We start from the raw sequence: 22,050 nt of genomic DNA, 5'->3' as shown, positions 1-22,050 counted from the left end.
AGGTCTGCCTTACAGGGGAAATCTACCTCCCACATGTTAATGAGAAAAGGGCCCTTTTCTTTCTCATAAGACTGCTTGGCTATCATTGGAGAAGGGGGGCTGCTGCAATTTCAATCACCCTGTCCTCCCCCACACAGAACTCGTTGGCTTTGATGGCTGCTGCATAATTATATGAATTTTAATAAAAGCTCTGTATATTAATCTTGGGCCCCCGACAGTCATCGTAAACTTTCAGTAAACTTAACCTTCTTCTTGCTAATAACGCAGCAACAACGAAACAATATTTCAATTAGCCAGGCAGTCATTATGTGTGACAAGGAGGGGAGAAATCGTGGAAGGGGGGGGGGGCAGAAAGAGGGAGAAACAGATAGGAGGGTGAAATAAATGATCATGGTGTTAGAGTTAGACGGCAGAAATGTCAGAGCGTATTTACCGAGGCGCATTACTTGGGCTTTGAGACACAAACTGTCTGCCAGCGAGCAAATCACAGGAGCAACACAGCAGCAGCCAACGAGCAGTCAGTCCTGCATGGTGGCCCTTGTTTTTGGGAGACCTTGCTCTGATACACAGTCATAGTTCTGATGTGCTGACACCCAAAGGTCCTTGTCCAGTGGTGACTGAACACCCCCCCCCACCACACACACACACCTCCCCATGTCTCTTATAGCCCTGCTTGCTCAGCAAAAAGACAGACGGAGGACAGCTGTTAAGCTTTAATCGCATCATCGCACCACCTTTTCAGCTCAGAGTTAAGCGGTATTGAAAAAGTCTTCACACTTGACTTTTAGTTTGCTTTTATTTTTACACATATTTTTTTATTCAATTGCACAAGCTTAGCATCTTATACATTGTTGTTGATCAAAACCCCTCAGCTGAAGCTGTGGTTCAGCGGCGTTAAGTCGTACGGTATGGCACTTGATCTTACCTACAGGGTAGCTTTGCGACACACTGGGGCCCAGGTCTGGGTTGGCGCTAGAGGATAAACTGGGCTTGACTTCGTCCAGGCTGGAATTCAGGGCAGGGAGCGAGTACTCATTAGCCTGGGAAAAGGACAGTTGAATCATTACACAACCACACAATACCTAGATGGAAATCCTCCCTTCTCCTCCTCCATTAAGTGCTCCACACAGGCCTGTGTGAGTATAAATTTGTATGAGATCATTTTGTGTGTGTGTGTGTGTGTGTGTGTGTGTGCATGCGTGTGTGCGATCATGTGTGCGCGGTGCATGTCTGTGTGCGTGTGCATGTGTGTGTTCAAGCTGCAGGGTGGCAGTTCAAGCATATCATGAATGTATTTTGGTATTGTCTGAGAGGAAGTGGGATTTTGAGATGAGTGAAAAGCCAAGGCGTCAGCTGGCCCTTTGTGCCTGACTGCAGTCCTACCCCTGATCAGCCAAGGGAGAAAGCAGTTCTGCTTTGTTACAGGCACACCATGTGGCCCTGCTTGAGAGACACCATTCACCTTTTTTCTTTTTTGCTTTTTGCTTTTAATTTGGAGTCTAAACCACCTTTAAATTTCATTGCCTCTTATCTCTGAATGGCATTACTTGTACAACCTCGGCTTTTTGTTACTGTTTAACTGTTTGAGATTTTGCCTTTTGTATGTATTCAGATGTTGTGTTAAAGGACAAGTTCACGCAAATCACACAAAAAACTGAATTTTTAGCCCTAGCTAGGCAGGTTATTTTGGTTCCATGAACCAAATCGTTCAGACATTCACCTCTCAACGTCTAATACTTGTGCTTCTTTAAATCTTACAATATAATTAGTCCTAAGTAACTCAGCGGTGGGTTTCAGTTTTGTTTCAAATACCCAGGTTTGCCTAGTGCCAGGTTGTTGTTATCTAGCTATTTTTTCTATTTAACAAAATAAACTAAACAAGAGTTTCATATTTTCTGAAGATGCTGTTTAGTTTAAAGAACCTGCCAAAAAAAAAAACTACTCATTTAAGAATTAATCTCTGCCTAGGTTGTATTTTTATCATCTTGTTTCCTTTTGTAAATCCAGTTAAAAAAACAAAAAACACTCTCAGCAGATGTTAGCAGTTTTTTTAATGAGATGAGACTTCCGGAGTCTGAGTGTTGACAATGTTTGTTCAGAGCCCAGTGTGAGCCTCAGTGGCTCTGGGGCCGCGCTCCCACAGGGGGACGCCTGTGACCCCACACTTGTCTGCCACTATCACCGATAAACTCTAATTGTCTGCTACAACTGTTCACTGGCACAATGTCGGATGTTTTCCTCAATTCTCTGAGGCTTCAGACGCCAAACAGACGTTTTATCATGCAGATAAAGGGCAGGAGGGGAAACTGAAAAGATAGGTCTGAAAGGGATGACCAAATGGCTAGCAGAAGTGTGGGAGGAGTGAATCCATTCAGTTTTGCATCTCCAGAATGGGTTTTTAATGCCTCGCTACAGAACCCAGACACTGGCTAATAGGGCCACATTTTCCAGAAAAAAAAAAAGTGAGGCACCCATGAAAGGGAAAGTGCTCTGATTAATATTGCATTAAATTAAAGCTGATTTTTCTGGACTGCTCCTGGCCTCTTTTCTTTTTTTCTTCCTAATTCAGCTCCCTTTTTTTTTTTTGTCTAACCCTTTTCCCACTGCCTTTTAATACCCTCCCTGACGCTCTTTGTGATTGCAAGTCATTTCCAATTCGTTTTGGTATTGATCTTCCAGTAGAAATCAGTTTTGTAATTAGCTGCAAATTAGGCCCTCTTCTGGAGGTGAGGCCTGTCCCACTGATTTATCACCTCCGTAATTCGCCCCGATTGGAGAGAAATTAAAATGAACTCAATTAGGCAACTGCTTTTACTTTATGGGTCCGACTTGTAGTTTGGTGGGAGAAATTAATAGTCTCTTGTTGTTTAATAGTATAATGAAAGTAAATAAAGGTTATCCATTGTAATCAGCCCAGAGCTTTTAATAAGCTGTGGTTTCTCACTGCCGTTTTGGTGTGGGGGTGGCTGTTCCCCAAAAGCCTCTTAATTTTTGAAATGAAAATGGATGGTGAATGTGGCTTTAATATCAGAAAGATTAGAAATGTGTAGAAGCTGTTTACAATGTTTCACACATCCATTTCATAATTACATATTACAATAAAAGCGGCTTTCGCGACTGTGTTAGGTGTTCAACGTCCAGATATGACACAGAATTGGAAATTAACCAACAAAGGCAAGAAGCAGCAGAGGGATAGCATATAAGAAATGAAGAAAAATCTAGGTATTGATTAATTTAATGTTGCCTTACTGTTATTCTCAATTATATGGGATACAAGGAATGTGTATTTCATCATAAAATCAATAGTGTGTGGGAGTTTTCGTGGCGATCCCTCCAGCATTATACATGCTGGGTTGTAATCTAGGGTTTGGCCATTTCAGAGGTTTGTTTAATTAGCTTTCTGGTCATGACTTGGGAATATTTGTGACAAAGGTGGAGTTTTTTTTTGTGCTTGATCTAGCATCCAAGTCACACTTTTTGGTACAGTCATGTGAAGAAAAAGTGGAAAGTTACAGTCGTACTAACCTGTTCAGGTTTGATATGCTCCGATGTAGGAAAGACGTCAGGGTACGAGGGGCGTTCAAAGACCCGGTCCAATGCTTCCAGCTGCTGCTGGGTGAAAGCATCTGCCCTCAGGTGTTTCCGTAAACTCTCCACACTACCCTGAGAATCACTGTTTGGGCCAGAACCATCTGAACCATCTACAAGAAGAAAAAGCAACAATCGAGACACTGACCCCAGGAAGCTGGCCTTTACTTCAAGCTATGCACTTTATATTCCCCTCATGTTTTTTCTGCACCACCTCTGTGGGGGATCTGAGGAGGACAGAAAACGATGCAGTGCAGCTTTTCTGCACCTTAACGACTGTGGTGAGCCACTGGCTACATCACACAGGCTGTTCCCTGGACCCCACACCCCCACAGCATTAACACCATCATGATCTGAAAGCCTTCTGGTAATTGATGGATTACCATCCTTTGCAAATATATACATGTTGTGGCAAGTATGTGCACCAATATGTGTTGTAATGAAACAGCAGGCAGCCTGTAATAGTACCTTTTCTTTTCAGTCAGGAGATTTTTTTTATTTTTTTTTAACAGAGCAGTTTTTTTTTAAAGCACAATTTCCCTTTTCGCAATTCAATACTGCTTTCATTCTCTGCAAGTGTGTAGCTCCATTTGGAAACAGCGCAGAGGACAACAGGCTGAATAAAATTGTACATTCCAGTTCAATCATCCTGTTCTCCAAACACAGGAATTTTCTCCTGACTCTTGACCTGATTACCCTTCTGCTGGGAGAAGGATGCCTTGGCTTTTCCCATTGTCACTTGTATGCAATGCTTTAAAGTCTTTTTGGAACAACCTGCTATACCTCCCTCCATCCCTCCCTTTTTCTGTTTTTCCTCCCTGCTTCTCCATCACCCTCCACCTCTATTGGCTGCGGTAGCTCTGTCTGTAGGTCTCCTCCCCGGATCCCAGAGAGCTTCAGCTCCCTTACAAATCTGTCATTCTAAATTTGCAGCAGATTATGTTCTCCCTTCAGTGAGAGAGTGGTGATATATGATATGCAAGGCCCCTATTGATTGCCTGATCTGGTGGCAAGAGGGAGCTGAAATGAACTTGAAATGAACATCATGCCTCAACTCATTGTGCGTATAATACTCTACTTAATCCCACATTTTTCTCTGCCATGGAATTCAATTGATCAATCATGTCTGTGTGATAGTACCATTCAGGAGGGTTATTGCCATTCTACTCTACTGCTTGACCCAGAGGATGAACCCGACTCTCCTGCTGAAGGAGTATAAAAGGGAGCATGAGTGTTTATGCATTGTGTGTAACCTCAAATTGTGCTGATGGCTGCACAAATGTCAAATATTAAATAAGTACGAGTGTGCTAACAATAGCTTGTTAACTATTCATTCAATTTTCAGGGCACAAATTAATGCATTAGGACCTACTTACAAGCGATGTACTATCTGGTGTTTCTTTGTCTACATAATCATTATAAAATTTTAAGGGGTCTGCTTTCTATTACATTCTCACAGGCAGGGTGCTGAATCGGTTTAGTGTGTGAGGAAGTCATGGCCTTGTGTTACAGAAAATCATTCTAATGAGTGCAAAAATAAGGTGTGCAAATTTTTTTTAAAAATGAGAAAAAGAGAATAATTGTTGTGGATCAGTATTGGGTATTTGCAGACCCCCCATAACTCTAACTCTTCAAGAGTTTCCTTAAATTTAAGGGAAAACCATTGAGCCTCATTATTAAAGAAATCTTTGTTTAAACAGTGCACCTGACACACAAATCCAGGATTCAACAATATTTTTTGCTCGGTTATGTTTGCACACCCATTTAAAATGGCCTCTGACCATGCATATGCAAAAATGATTACCTGGCCATTTAAAAAAAAACGATAAATGTAAACAGAACTAATAACTGCATACTATATTTAAATGTTTTAAATCATTCATTTTAATGCATTGACCCTGAAAATGATGACCTTTCAACCTCATAGGTTATCTAAAAAGGGTAGTTTTCCCGTCACTTTTTGGTAATTGGTTTTGAACAACACATGACCAAATGCTTTTAAAGATGAATACTGAATTCAAACATGAAGCTAAAGCCAGGAGATGGTTTTAGCTTAGCATAAAGAAACTGGGAATACAGGTAGCCAGGCTCTGTTCAACAGTAAAAAAAATGTACTAGCATCACTAAAGTTCAGAATTAACAAATTATGTATAATTATTAATACACAAATGTAGAAAACAGTGTAAAATAAACAAATGAAAGGTTGTGATTTTAAGTTGAGCTGCTTAAATACATTTTGCTATGAAAACCAACTCCCTGCTTTGCAGATCAACATGCATCGCAGCATATTTCTCTGATTGAATCGACTCTTTTCAGAAAGAAAGTACCAGAAAAGCAAAAAAAATGCTGTTTTGTATATTTATCTGTTGCATTTCTGTACATTTTGTCACATTTACTTGAACATTCTGAATGTTTTCTGGCCCTCACCTACTTATAGCTGCCGCTCATCACTTTATATAACTCATTTGTTCTCTTTCTTACCAAAGCAAATAGATTCATGAACTACTTTACATCAGCTAGCCCAAGCCACAACACCTGATCAATAGCCCCCACCATATTTGTCATTTACCACTATAGAATAAACTTCCCACACACAAGACAAACCATCCTGGGTCAACCTACGCACTCATCCTCCCACTCAGGCTGAAGACAATCCCATCTGTCCTCCCAGCTACTGATTCCTTTCTGACATATCAGCACTGTGTTTAGCTGGTAAAGATGATTGAAGACATTTTGAAAATGTAATCATGCTTTCTTCAAGGTGCATAATCGACTTTTATGTAACTGTAATAATCAGAACAGTCCTCCTAAGTAAAGCAGCAACTATTGTTGTATCAAATGCCTAAAACCAATAAGACACTTATCTTTTACTAGCGTTCACTTTGACTGTCAGAATCCACTATGATGTCACTTAAACAAAGTAGAATGTCCCTAACCCTCACAAAGTTATTTTTGTACTTAAGAGCCAGATAATAGTAGGAAACATCTGTGTCAGAGAACAAAATCCTCGATGGAATTCATAGTGCTGCACTCTGTTACTGACATGAAAAGGGACTAAAGTAAAATATATCACTTAGAAATGAAAGGTTAAACCCTGCCTACTTCCTTACCTGGTGTAGGTGTATATTTTCATTAAGTAGTCACTTCCATCCAGTATTCTTGAATGTGCCCATTATGCTGCAGTGGTACTAATCTTTGACCAAAGAGGCTTTGTTGGTGTGTTACATGCTTGTCCTGCTTCGTGGTCATTTATTGATCATCTCTGGAGTTGAGTGTATTCATCTTGACATCAGTGGGTATTAACACTCTAGTAACGAGGGAGCAGTATCTATCAGATCAGATAACCAGCTCTGTAAAGCAGACTCCTCTCTGCGGGTTTGGCACCCGGAGGTCACGACCCCTAGTAGGAGGCTTTGGCCAAAGCAACTCATAGTCTGGGAGTGAGTCTGAATGACTGCCCACCGAACAATAACACAACAGTTACCATGAATAAGGTGCAGATTGAGAATGATTTGATGTTTTTCTGAAACTCTGTCCCTAAAAGAGGAAAAGAGGAATATCACAATAAGAGTTTAATGTCTTTTGCCCATAGTAAAGGTGTTTTTAAGCCCTTGTTACAGAGGCATGCGGAGGCGAGCTGGCACCTTGAGGTCATGAAAGCGTCCTTTAGATGAATGAGCTTACCCCCTCAACCCCAGTCTGTGGTGTGTTTAAATAACATGTCAGCATACATACACTCTTGTTCCCTTTACACATTGCAATGTATTTCACAGTAGCAAACCTCAATAATTTCTCCCCTCATTCAATTCTTGCCTAAATGAAATCAAATTAAAACTCATTTGCATCAAATTGGATGAACTCAGGAGCATTTATTCTTCTAATTGAATGTTCTGATTATGTAAACATAAATGAAATAATGTCTTTGGATTGTGATATGTCTGTTCTGCATGAACAAAAAGTAGGTATTAGAGCTTATTAGCTGATTGACTGAAACTTAATCAGCAGTGTTAATCATAGATTACATTTTTTACTAATATTAATCCTAAATATTATCTGATTACAGTTTCTAAATCATGAGAAAGCAAGTGATCATTTGTTGTTTTCCTGTGTGTTATTTGTGTGTAAATTTGTTTCTTGTGGGGGGGGATTGATTTCATAAAGTGCTCAGTTGTAAAAATCATAACTACTTCTATAAGTAAAGAACAAAAAGTGCAGAGATGTTCGGTAACATCACTTACTAATCACTGCATTTCATTTGCAGTGATTACTGTGAGTGTTTAAATGCTTTATTAATGCAACTTAAAAATTGCCCCTAGGTTCTGACACTTTGCAGTGCTCTGAATTCCTGTGTTAATTTTTTCCCTCTCCCTTCTAAACAGAAACTGATACACTGAGCAGGGTGTAACAGTGGCCCGCTCCATTACTCATCTCCATCCACACACATCACTTCAGTTCTTGTGATGCTCAGAGTTGAGAAATAATTAATTCAACAGCTACTGAAGCACAGAATCACATCCGTTCTGACTGCCACTGGCTATTGTTGTTGGCTTTTGAAATATGTGATGATCATCTTATCATGAAATTTCTCTCTTGGTATTTCGCTCATAAATCAAGAAGAAAGCCTGACACAAAGCAAATGAAATAAAAAGCATTCAGAATAGCTGAAGTTAGGAATCATCTACAGGTCTGATTGTGCCATTTTTGGCCTCTTCTGAAAGGACATGTGATATGACTTAGAAAGACTGGACACACTTCATGGACACTGCATGCTCATTACAGACCTCCAAGCTTTTGGACCAAGTCATTTCAGCACATTCACTATTAAGAAGAACTTGAACAAAAACATCGATGAGCGTTTATTTGTACTTAAACATCAGTTTATTTTTAGAAAGATTTGTTTTATTCCTCCTCACAGAAGCAGCTAAAACTTCTCCTTTGTCTTTTCTGAAGTCCACAGTGTCAGTAGCAGAGGGGGGGGGGGGGGGGGGGGTGAGGCAAGTGGTGGGGTACTTGGGTGTTAATCTGTGAGGTAATAGCTTTTTCTCTGCAGAATTGCAAATTCTAATATGTGTCACTTTGTAAAACATGCGGACAGCCGTGGTCACCAAAGACACCATCTCTAGAGGACTTTCTCTCTACCACTCTGTCCATCTGCAACAATGGCTGCCAAGTGTAACATGCTACTTTTAATTTGCAATAACACGTGACAATAGCAGATTAATGGCTCTTATGACACCTGTGTCCCTGAAGCTCCTCTTGCCGAGACCCAGTGTACATAACGTGTGTCACACTACATTATCTCTACATCCCTCCTGTAATGGGGGACCTTTTTTAAGGGCACTGCTGACTTGGAAACTTAGGAGCTGTCTGCCTGCTTGGCAGAGAGCCACAGCTACTGTCTAAAACAAATACTCTGGGCTACACAGCCAATCCATTTCACCAGCGCTTGTGCTGCACACAGAGCATCCCCTACTCAACGCTTCCCCTCCTTTTCTTCCTTTTCCTTTTGCTCATTTTTGCTCATGTTTTCAACCCTTGATAATGGCTGCTTGTGCCATAATCATCATGAGGCTTACCAAGTTAAATAGGGCTCAGGCAAGCTTCTGTGCTGTAAGGAAATTTAATTCAAGCATTAACCGACTATAGACTTTTGCCTATTGAGCGATGCAAAATATGTCTGAATGGCAAACAAGGCCACACAGAATCTCAGGCTTCACGTGGAAAAAGATTTGAACCAAATACAACCATTAAACACCAATGTAGCAACACAACCATGTTAACCTTGTTTAATTAGTTGGAATTGACTAACTTGCAGTTTTACTGTTATGGCATTTGATTATTTCCTGACCATATTTCTTGAAAGCTGAAGTCTTACTTTTTAATATACGCCACTTTATTAGGTACACCTGTAATACAAAAATATCAAATCAACCACACAATCACATGGCAGCATCTCTGTACATTTGGTATGTTAACATTGTCAAGACCTGCTGAAGTTCAAAATTAGCTTCAGAATAGGAAGATTTGAGATTTAAATGACTTTTAATGTGGCATTGTTGTTGGTGCCAGACGGACTGGTGTATAGTAAATGTTTCAGAATCAGCTAATCTACTGGGATTTTCATGCCCAACAAGGGTCTACAGAGAATTGTCTGAAAAAGAGAAAAACGCCAGTGAGTGTTCTTTGGGTGAAAATGTCTTGTTTATGCCAGAGGTCAGAGGAAAGTGGCTGGACTGGTTCAAGCTGATAGACATGCAACAGTAACTCAAAGAACCACTTGTTACAACCGAGGTATGCAGATGAGCATCTATGAACACACGTCATACCTTGAAGCCAACTAAACCATGTGCCACTTCTGTCACCTACTGTAAGAACATGAAACCAAGGCTACAATTTGCAGGTGCTCAACAAAAATGGACAATAGAAAACTGAAAAAACGTTGCCTAGTCTGATGAGTCTTGATTTCTGCTGCAATATCTGAATGGTAGAGTTAGAGTTTGAGGAAACAACATAAAAGCATGGATCCATCTTGTCTTATATTATTGGTTAAGGCTGGTGATGGTGTATTGTTGTGACACAATTTGGGCCTTTTAGCACAAATTGAGCATCATTTAAATGCCACAGCCTACCTGAGTATTGCTGCGAACTAAGTCCATGGCTTTATGACCCAGTGTACCCAGCTCCTGAGGGTTAGTTAAAGCAGGATAACGAGCCATGTCACAAAGCTAAAATCATCTCCAACTGGTTTCCTGAACATGACAATGAGTTCACTGTACTCAAATGAACTCCCCAGTCACCAGATCTCCATTCAAGAGGGCACCTTTAGAATGTGGTGGTACAGCAGATTCGCATCATTGTGCAGCCAGCAAATCTACAGCAACTGTGTGATGCCGTAACATAAATATGGACCAAAATCTCTAAGGAATTGTTGAACCTTGTTGAATCCACGCAACAAAGCTTCAAGGCAGTTCTGAAGGCAAAAGGGGGTTCTAAGCCAGTACTAGCAAATAATGTGGCCAGTCAGAATAAATGTTACATTTCATGTTATAAAATACATGCATTAAAGAAAAGGAAATCTCAGAAAACAATAGCATCTATATAGAATAAAGCAAAATATGTCACATTCAGTACATCACAAAAAGGATAACAATGAGGTAATACAGGGCCACATGAACAAAGGTTATGATGTACCAGAGCTTAAAGCTAGTTAAATTCCAAAATAAAATGTTTTTTTTATGCCACACTATGTAGATCTAAACGAAAAGTTACTGTAGGATACAAAAATTTTCACATTCCTCAAGACATAACCTAAGTGTCATAAATGACAACTACAGTATAGAAGAAATGTAGTCAGACATATTTCCTCACATATTTCCATCAAATGACTCAACTAACATTTTAGCTTTTACAGAAATGAAATGGTAGCAGAGAAAGCAGGACCTTTTAAAATTCTTGAAGCCATCAGAAGTTGTTATAAGTTAAGTGTTTTAAGAAACACACCCCAAAAGTTACAATATTTTTTGTTTCGGGACACAGACGTGAACATCGAGCTTTGGAGGAAATTTTAAATTAAAAGTGCTCTTTTTTTTTTTTTTTAAATGACACAATATTTTGAGTAATTATTGGTTTCAAAGGCAACACAAAGATCGAAAGTCCCCCAAACACTGACGTAACCTAGTGTAATGAGATCTATGGCCTAGTTTGACAGGCTTACCCATTTCAAAATATTGGAGTTCCAGTGTTTTGTTTAGTAAGGTAGACTTTAAGAGAAGGCAGCAACAGGACAACTGTGTCCACAGGGCAACATCATATGTAATACACTATTTTTACAAACTGTGTCTTGAGGCAAGACATTGCTTTTGCAGCAGTGTGTGTACAGCCAAGGCCTGGGGTTTATGTTTTGGAAAGACAAAGCACCCCTGACCCTGTGGTTCCAGGTAGGCACGTAGGCACCAGCTGGCCATTTAGACAGTGTGTAAGAACTAAAGGTCCCCCTCTGTACAAATCCTGCCCCCACACAAACACACACAGAAAAGCACACACACAGCTTCCTTCTCTTTCATCGTAATGCTGGCCGAGCACCTAAATCACACAAATGGCAGCACATCAGGGGAATCATTTGAGACTGAATAGCCATAGAAACATGGTGCTGTCACCTGGAAGACCTCCACAAAACAGGCCAGCTCTCCACCTCACACACACATACTTTATTCCTCTCCATGCCCTTTAATACCTCTTTGCCCTTCAGTAGCAATCTGCATAGAAATGTGTGCATTCTATCATTCAGTGACTAGACATTACACCCTGGCTAATATGAGAGGTCCTCGAAAGACTGAAAATGAACCCTTGAAAATACCAGACGTTTGCATTATGCCTCCTCAATTGCATCTCTTACAGGGAAAGACTTGATTATGTCATTTGCCATGTCCACGTCATGCTGGTTTTTATATCTTTGCCAGGAAATCTACCTCTGACAGGTCATTAGTCATCCCTCCCTTCCCGCACGCACATAAAACATCAATTCCACTCAATATCCCGCAAACCCCCGTGCATCTCAACAAACGCCAGAACAAAGAAGACGCTATGTAAACTGCCGCCGTGCTCTGATTAGCTCTCATTCCACACCACTGCAGAAATAAGGCACTCATTCCCCACCCTGTTTGAGATAACTGCCCCTTTTCAGCAGCCACATCATCCCTCCATACCCATACACGCCTCGTGACATGAGTGCATTTGTTTAGCTATTCTCATCAGCTACTTATGTAGTGACATTAAGGAAGCCTATTGCTTACAGAACCAATAATCTATATTGCCTTAGGCCCCCTTATATCCACTAACCTACTACTTCAGCAGCAGCAGCAGAAGTAGAGCCACTTTTGTTGAGGAGGGGGGGAAAAAGCCCTCCACAGAGGTATAGCGGCTTTCTTGACTGACCTGGGTGGTTGGCTACATCATCTTGACATGTAATTATCTAAAGCCCTTTAATCACTTCCATAAAGATTAATTGCAGGAGACAACAGCGGAGGTCGTGTCTTCAAATCAAAAGACTCCTTGGCAGATTGACACAGCGGTGTAACGGAGTTCAGACTTAGGTGTTTTATAAGGGTCATCTACTGGAGCTGAAGCAGGTTTCAATGCTGTAATTGCAAGTTCAGCAAAGTGGGTTTTATGGCATAAAGCTGCAAAGAATTCTATTCATTTTTGTAGCTGTTTTTTTTTTTTCAGGCTGTCAGATATTTTCTGCATGCTAATTCTAGGCCCGACTATGGTTGTGTTCTTCCTGTGACAAAGAAAGGATCTTACCTTCATCCCTTTTCCTCTTTTCGCCGTTGGATCGTGGAATACCCAGAATCCCATTGATGGAGTAGGATCCGGCAGGATCATTGGAGGCGCTGGTCACAGGTGGAGAGGTTGTGCTTGGTACTAGGTGGAAAAAAAGCATTGTCTTTTAGAATGGATACATGCTTGTACAGTAAGCAATGTGATTCCATATGATGCTCCAGCTGCACTGTTACCTATAGTATGGCCTGGCGTCGACAGGGACGTCCCATCAGGAGATGGATGGAAAGGCTGTTGGACTTTTGTTCGGATGATCCTGGGGAAAATAATAAAAGCAGGTGTCATGGCTTTTCTATGGCCAGCTTCCCTTCCTGGATTTTTCCAAACTGTTGGGTCACGGCAGCTACCATGGATATACTACATGAGTAATATATCAAACACGACTCATACACTAGCCCAAAGGTGAGGTCTGGAGAAAAGTCTTCATTGCACTTTTGGTCTGAGTGATCTTGCAAACAAAGCATGAAATCACATCAATTCACCTCAATGATCAGCTTCACTGACTCTTCCTGGCCCACACTAATCAGCTCGCGCCTGCCCCCCCCCCCCCCCCAATATGGAGGAGGGTTTCACTGGAGCCAATCGCAGCCCTATAGTAGCCCTTTGCTTCCCAAATCAAACATCTCTGTAGAACCAGCAGCTCCCATGTGCCAATGTGGATGAGGTTGTATTGATTGGGGCTTGGGGAGAAAAAGTTGGGGATTAGTCACACGGGCAAACAGATGCAAATAGAAAGCTATAAATTATATGTGACAGGAAAGCAATAGTTCCTTATTGCCTTGCACAAGCTCACGCCAGCATTAGATTCCTTTAATCTGAATGGCACTTGGGGGAGAAAAGGAGCTGTCACAATAATTTGTAAACTTTAAAACTATTCATCACGAATGCCACAAGAGCGATTTTAGAGAACGGGGAAACCATTTGGGTGGGGACTAAAGAGCCTTTTATGCTTGATTTCTCTGTGCAATTCAGATTTTGTTCTGTTTTTCTCATTTCTTTGCACATTTTATTTTAGTGGGATGAAAATATTTACTCATGCACATAAACCTGCACAGTTTGCTGCACTCAGGTTATAATTTGGATCCAAAGATACATCTCTTATTTTCTTCTATATTATGATTTTAATATTCATCTTACTGTAAGTGCCAGAAGGCTTCAGAGAAATAAATCCAAGGCTGTCAAAAAAATATTTTAAAAAATCAAGCTACCAAACATCAGGCTTAGCCAGGGAGTGCATATTGATGTTTTAATTTTTTTCACTTCTCCCCATAACAGTTATTCGACCCCTTGACTTGTGTGTGCTACATAAATTCAAAGACTTTGTTTGGTATCCATGTTCTTGATATTGAATAAGCAATTTAGGAGAATGAATTAATGACTGGGCTGTTGCTGAAAATCCCCTGAAGAAATATTAAAATTGCTTTACTTCTGAATCAATAATTTCGAGCGCCATTGAGAACCTTTTTTTTTTTTCTCTTTCCTTTTTTTCGTTTGTCTGACAGCAGGGTAGCATTACTTGTTGGTTGTGGTGCCTAGTACAACACTGTCTCTGTAGCATTTAATAATGCATGCAGGGAAAAGGTGTTTAAATAGCGCATCCTCTTTTGTCAACAGTTCTGAGGTCAGGCTCTCTGCCACAGAAGCCCACGACTTGCCCCAGTCAGAACCATCCAACTGGAAAAGACTCTGGCTTCATTTTTTTTTACTGTTTTTTTTTTCTTTCTCTTTTATTCTAAGCTGTGTTAACTGGGAAAAGTCCCATTTAAATTAAACTCGTTGTTTATTTATTTTAAGATAAATTTCTAGTGATTTTTAAACAACTCGAAGTAGCATCAGATGATCTGGTGCTAACTCTACAATAGCGCTTGCATGATTTCATTGATTTTCGTGGAGTGCTGCTTTAGAAATCCAAGCATGTATTGAGATATTTAGCTGCAGCTAAACCAAAACAAAATGGTTGTGTCTTCTTATTTGTGTGTATGCTCGACTGGGTGTGTGTTAGTGCGTGTTTGTGTGGCGCTACAGCACAGAGCAACATACTGAATTCTTGTGCAAAAAAAAAATAAAAAATCAGCACTAAGCCATAATAGAAATTCAAAGTAGCTCTCATATTTCGCTGATAGAATTACTGCTCTTTATACTCACAATTTAATTTCCCACATAAACAAAGACACATAAGCCGACCCCCCAGTTCAAAAAAGAAAGCTTTAATTGGAAGTGAAAAAAACTTTATAGGGCTCTTTTAATGATATTAATGTACATTTTGAATTTATCACATACATGTGTCTGAGCCTCCTTAAATGGGGCTTTTTAAGCAGCCACGAAGCATGAAATGAATTTTCTTCAGCCTTTTCTCTATTTAAAAGATGTCTTGTGTGGAGCTGTCCATGCTCTCCCATCAGCTCATTAAAATGTAATGCTGATGCTGGCTCTATGGAACAGTGCCTCTTAACCAAAGTTCATCACCAGGGATCTCTGGTGGGGGTGGGGGGGTGAACAGAGGATGAGGTGGTGGTGGGGGGGGGGGGGGGGGGGGGGTTGTCCTGAGCCCTCCTGTAGCTGCCATTCTCAAACTGTACTACTATTTAGGACTTTCTTTAAGAAAACCTATGATTTGCAGTGGGATGGTTGTAATGCTGCATTTGGATATTTCCACGGATAAATAGACACATCAGGGATTTCTATGAGCTTTTTAATGCTACAGTGAAGGCAGCATTGATATTGCACTTGCATGCATCATAATAATGTTACATCAATATTAATTACAGCACCTGGAATTTAAATGCAAAGATTTAAATTAGGAGCGCAATGGGGTTTTTAAGGGGTCGATTTAAACCCCACAGAAAGACTCCGGACAAAATATGCTGGTGCATTTCATGAAACATTTCTAACACATTGCAGCTACGCTATTTTCCTCCAATTAGCCCCTTTTAAGATAATTCCTCCCTGGTAAAGCCGTTGCACAAGCGGCAGCGTTGCCCTCTCTGTGTGCAGCAGCTTCAACACCTTAGATGTGCTGAAGAAAATTGGCCTGTTTTATAGCGCCACGGGATCTGGTCACCGAATATTGATCGGTTTTCATCTCGACAGATTCACTCAGTCCTGGATGTACTGCTGATTGTTGAGGGAGTTTGGTCTGAAAGATTGAATTGCACCTCTGAGACCGCAGGCAGGCAGCCTCGGCGTGCCGGGCAGCACAAAGTTGGTCAAACAATATTCTGCTGTGGCTGGTGCGCTTATAGCACAGATATACTGTGATGAATGTTTCCTAATTTGTGCTCTGCCAGCCCTCTCCATTAAAGAGTTTGCATCCTGCTGCCCGCTGTTTAACCCAAGTCCATTCACAAAAGGGGAACAGAGAAGACTATCATCTCTTAATGTACCAGTTTTTAGATTATGGTTAGATTTTTTTTCTTCCTACCTGTTAATGGATGAGACGCTGGGAACCGTGTCGTTGTCGCAGATGCCCTCTGCCAGCAGCCTGTCTCTGATCTCCCAGGCAAACATGGTTGGGTTTTGTCTCTTGTAGTCCGCGATTTTTTCCACGACTTTTGGTGTGGCCACTTTAGGTTTAGACCCACCAATCACCCCTGGTTTGATACTTCCAGTCTCGTAGTATCTGCAAAATTCAAATTCTCCAATGAGGCAAAGGCAGCTCACTATATTTAGGATGAAATGCCCCCGATACGCCCTTAAAATAAGTGCTTAACATTGTTTTTAAATTCATATATCACAGGTTTTGGAGAGGGACTGTTTTTTTCTTGCAATGAAGTGTCCAAAAGTCAAAGTGTTCTGCAGTAAAGCATCAAATTTAATGACTTTCAAAAGTGTCCTGGCGTCTTTAAACGCAGCTTTTCTTAAAAATGCCAGACGAACGCGTTACCGCTCGCATTAATACGCTACATGCATGCAAATTTGTAAAAATGTTACCCAATATTTCCAATGCTTACCAGAATCCACACACACAAAAACAGAACGACATCTTAACCCTGCTAATCTTCAAAATATGTGTTAATCTGTATTTTGACTTAAGCACGAGTACCCGTTTAGGGGGCCCCTTCCCCTCCCCGTCCACCTTGCACAGCCCACCTGGCTTGCACGCAGGGCTCGGCCGTGGACAGTTCACCTACCTGCCCAGGATCTTGCTGACGCAGCCGTGACTGACCCGCAGCTGTCTGGAGATGTCGCAGGGCCGGACGCCTTGGTGGGCCAGCTCCACTATCCGCTGTCTGACCACGTCCGGGAGGGGTCTGCCGTTCACAAACACCCCGCCGAGCTGGTTCACACCTCCGTGCCCTACGTGGGATACAACAGCAGCACACACGCACAACCGTAACATTACATAAAGCCGTTGTGGAGACGCAGGCGCAAGTGAGTATTTTTTTCCTTTATTTTACCACTGTGGAGACAAAAAGAAAAGCTCGGAATAAATGGCTGAAAAAAAGCACTTTAGTTGTCCCTGATTGTTTGTATATATTAAATTATCGTAGTACAAAGAAACATTTAAATTTAAAATGTTTAATAATTTGTAATTACAGTAATTTCCATGTTATATAATTAGAAGATTGTTTACTACCCGTCCCTTACTTTACTCTGTGTAAAACGTCATAATTACAATCACCAAATAGTAATATTTTCTCACTTGTTAGTCAGTATGCTAAATAATTATTGAATTAAATATTTTATTTAAGAAGACAGTTGATTACAAATACTTTATGTGCAACATATGGGCATATTGCAATAGGTATATGTGCTTTTAATTAAATAAAAATTGATATCGCAGGTGAAAATCTCTTATTTTAATCAGTCCATGTTTGTGTGATTTTATTCCCTGGGTTTTGGAAAAACAACATTTATCTTGACCTTTTAAATAATGAATGGTTTACAATAATTGCTTTATTATATATATATATATATATATATATATATATATATATATATATATATATATATATATATATATATATATATATATAAAATCTCAAGGATAATCCATAATTATGCAACATGTATGTTTTTTATGTTATCCAACATATAGAATTTGCTCATTAAATTCTGCCTAACTTTACCTGTAGGCCTGTGTCAGAATTTAATTTCTGTAAACATAAAAAAAAAAACTACCTTAATATTTCTCACAGTCAAACTTCCTATTTTCTCAGCAGCGTTGCAGCTCGTGTTTAGTCTTAAGTTACAACATCCTTCATTGTCTCTGCTCGGCAATTTTAAATAACTGAACGAGCTTTGATTACTCGCATTACATATTGTTTAATAAAAGCAGAGCTCAACAATTATTTACACACATTCACTAAATACACGTAAACAACACTGCATATCGACTTTTTGCTTGCAGTTATTTTGATAATTTGAATAACAGAGGTGCAACTAATGTGTCTTGACGTATTAGGCCCAAACACACACGAACACACACATACGCACACGAACACACACAGTGCGCGGGAAGCTGCAGGGTGATACACGTGTAAATTACAAAGTACCTGCCAACGCACGTTCTTTGTTTACTATGAGAAGTTTAATTTGTGCACATCGCTGCTCTGTGCACAGAAGAATTGTCGTTTTTACACACTGAGGCTATTTCAGCACATTTTACCACATTATTAGCGGAAATTTGGACACATAAGAAGAGGTGTGAAATGTGTGAATATATTTCCACTGTTAGCCTCAAGTTCCCATGTTTGTTCGCCTGCATGTCAGTTTATTAGCTTGCAACTTTGTCCTTTTCATCCGCAAAGATGCTTTTTGCACGTAAAACTTGCCAGTGTTCTGAGCTGCAGGCATCTGTGTAATGCACAAATGATTCATTTCTTCCCATTATTTTTATCCGCATGCAGTAAAGGCTGCATTGGCAGGAGAAAAAAAAACTCAGGCTGTGCTACTTACGGTGCATCGCTGTGAAGGGGTCCGCTTTGCAGTGAATATCCATTGGATAGCAAAGGAAAGAGAGATAATCAACTGAAGTCGCCGTTTCGCCTTCCTGTCAAGGATGACAACGTGAAGAAAAAATGTGATTCTACTCGATGGAGGGACTTAGATTGCCCCTCCACCCCCGACTCTTCAACAACCGATCTGATGGCAACTTCTTCCCCAAAAAGTTGCCTTTCTTTTCTTCAACAGTCCGGCCCGAGAGCGGAGGTCTGGCAGGTGCGCAGCATGACCGAAGGATTGTTTCAGTAATGCGACCTGTGTTCAGCTTGTCGCTATATTTTTCAAAGCCCTGCGGTGACCAGAGGTAATTCTCAAAGCATGCCAGCGAGCAGAGCGCGTTTTTTTTTTTTTTAAGCAAAATGCCACGTCCAGGTCCAGCTCGAAGGGCCCGGTTATCTCCTCAATCCTGGTGGCCTTGATTCACGCGTCAAAACGGCGGAGAAACGCACGCACACACGTCGGGTTTCTCCCTGGCGCTGGATGCGTTAGGCTGGATATTTGGGCTGGGAATGAAGCCTCTCTCTGTGTCTGTGGTTCTAAAAGCTGCAAGCCTCCCCTCTTCTCCCCCTCTCCTCCCCTCTGCAGACCCCCCCCCCTTTTTTTTTTGCTTATATGGATGACTTGTCAGACAAAGGCAATAGATGCCAACACTGTGTGATTCGCCAACGCAAAAAACCGGGGGTCCAAATGAGGAGGTCTCTGGGTCTGACACACCAACAGGAAGGGGAGGGAGATAAATAAAGGATGGATTCGGAGTTACAAATATCAGAGTTTATTGGACATTATAACAGCTGTAAATTATATGCTCGCTTACTGGAAGTTTTGAATCAACGAAATTAAGATTGTCATATTTGTGTTTGTGATATTTTTTCCTTAATGACACGATATGTCTGTCTGTGGGAATAAAAAGGATGTTTAGCTCCATCTTTCTTTGAAATCTGTCTTTTAAATTTTTTTCTTCATTATACTTTATGTCTTTATGTCTTTATTTCCTGTCTGGAACCCAGAGACCAAAAAAAAATAATTGTCAAACTATTTCTTTTGATTAGTGGGTGTAAAACTTAAAGTGGTGGCTAATGTGCTAATTATGCAAATGCATCGAGCTTCATTGAGCTGATGGTGCGACGGTTGCACTATTACTACCTGTGAGCAGTGGTGAGGGTTGGAGGTTGGAGGTGAAACTGACCTGCAGGCAGCAGTGCCGCCGAGCTTCTGTAGATGGCGCTGTATAGTTTCTGATATTTGACGGTGCCGTCAAAGTAGTCCCAAAAAAGTCAAACTTGGGGTGCACTTGAGCGCCTGCGATGAAACTTGCAAGGTAAAAATATTCTTGTGGAAAAATGTTTCAGTTACAGGTCCACGTTTGGTGTCAGAATAAAACGGCCGATAAGGTTTGACCCACAGTAAAGTCATGTGAGAGGGAAATTAAACTAATGTACAGTGGATTCATAAGGAAGTCAGGATTTTTCTTATTTTTTCTTTTATAGATTTGTGATATCTCAAATACCGAATAACGTCCTCTATTTAAACATACTGTAAATCTGTGTTGCTTTGAATAAACAGATTATTATTATTATTATTATTATTATTATTATTATTATTATTATTATTATTATTATTATATATGTGTTCTATAATAAACTGAATTTGTGAATCCCGTTTTTCAAAGCTGTAAGTTAGGGAAAAATAATTAAATACAAATCCAATGCAAATTTTAAATATATTTAAAAAAAACTTGAAAAATACATGAAAACTATAAATGTCTGAAGTATTAAAAACAACAATAACAATAAAACTGGATTTTCAAAATAAAACGCATGTTAACTGCTAATTTTTCTGTTTGTTTCTTCATGTCTCTCTGGCCACATACTTGGCCGTTTTTGCTGGGGGGGCATCTCTTAGGGGCAGCCGGCCACATCTCGTGCTCTGCCTCCTGGTCAGGTTAGGGGATGATTTCTCTTTTTGTTACTGTTTTTGGAGTGAGCTTCTGGTACAATATGTAGCACTATAGGCTGTAATTTCACACCCGGCTGCACATTTCCCTTAAAGCTACATTCCCCCCCCCACACACACATAAGACCCCCACTACTACCACCATCATCACCTACCCCTACCCCCCTCCTAACGTATGCCCTCCTGCTCCCCACAATTTGATCTCCCCAATGCAAAAATTAAGCAGGAGGAGGGGGGGGGGGGGCAAAATGGGGCAATTGTTTTTCTTTTTTTAAACACATAAATACACAGTTTCCATGTGTTTACTTTGGTTTGCTTTTGTTTGAACAGCACGTGTAGTGTAGTGTTTGCAGTCAGTTGGGCCTTACAACCCCTGTTTTGTAGGGAGGGGGCCGCTCCATTCAGCTGGTACAACACCGGGGTCAGGGAGCCCCCCAAAAAGCCATTCAGGAAAAATTAAATAGCATTGCGACTGATTTATAACTTCATTTATCTCCGTTTTACCTCTAATAAATACACGCAGTTATATGATCATGAAAGGCTGAAAAAAGCCAGAAATTATCAAGTTTAGAAAATTAAAAATGCAGAAATTTAAATCCAAACTGGGCACTGTTTTTCTCTCTGACACACGATTGCAGTATTTAAGACGACGCCTCTGCCATGTCAAGAGTTTGGAAAATGTTTTTGGAGCCTGTGTGCACCCATTAGGAGAGGTGTAATGTATTGACAGAGAGCAATTTATCTTTTGCCCCGTTTCCTAATGGCCTGTGCAGAGGAGAGAGAAGAGGTGGCATGGAGGAGGAAGAGGAGGAGGAGGAAGAGAGCGGAGAAGGAGCATCTAGGGTCCAGCAGCTCCACCCGCCGAACACGCAGCTTACACTCTGAGGCGACCGTGGGGAGGATGATCGAGACGTCTGGGTACTGGTAAAGAACTTTTACATCTGTACTGCAGGTGAGAGAGGTGTCATTTCCTGCATGTCTTGCGTTATTCCAACGTCACCAATCGATCCAAGATTCCCTGCAGGGGGGAGGGGGGGCGGCTGACAACACTGGTTGTAAGTTGAATATTAATCCTTTTGGAGTCAAGGGAGGGGTCTGTCAGGAGGTTTGTGGCGATTTAGATCAAATAGTGGCGAAATCGAGGCTGATTTTGGACCGTTTTTTAAAATATTATTTACATTTTGTAAAAAAAAAAAAAAAAAAAAAGAAGATAGGAGTGAAATAGCT

The 22,050-nt window shown here is 40.7% G+C and overlaps 1 protein-coding gene across 2 annotated transcripts in view; it reads right to left on the bottom strand.

Moving 5' to 3' along the window:
* pax2b (paired box 2b) overlaps positions 1-19,457 on the bottom strand; it is a 31,784-nt gene extending 12,327 nt beyond the window's left edge. For both annotated transcript variants that reach the window (XM_067489125.1, XM_067489126.1), the window contains exons 1-7: positions 18,826-19,457; positions 17,058-17,223; positions 16,349-16,546; positions 13,104-13,183; positions 12,892-13,011; positions 3,526-3,701; positions 926-1,040 (exon numbers count right to left, since the gene is read on the bottom strand). In XM_067489125.1, coding sequence (XP_067345226.1) covers positions 926-1,040; positions 3,526-3,701; positions 12,892-13,011; positions 13,104-13,183; positions 16,349-16,546; positions 17,058-17,223; positions 18,826-18,868 — 898 coding nt within the window. In that variant the 5' untranslated portion in view covers positions 18,869-19,457. The remainder of the gene's footprint in view (positions 1-925; positions 1,041-3,525; positions 3,702-12,891; positions 13,012-13,103; positions 13,184-16,348; positions 16,547-17,057; positions 17,224-18,825) is intronic.
* Between the last annotated feature and the right edge of the window lie 2,593 nt (positions 19,458-22,050).

Source organism: Channa argus, chromosome 20 (genome assembly GCF_033026475.1).
Source record: "Channa argus isolate prfri chromosome 20, Channa argus male v1.0, whole genome shotgun sequence".
NCBI classification, from domain to species: Eukaryota; Metazoa; Chordata; class Actinopteri; order Anabantiformes; family Channidae; genus Channa; species Channa argus.
Note: the sequence above shows the minus strand (reverse complement) of the source record. Positions and strands in the feature narration are given on the sequence as shown.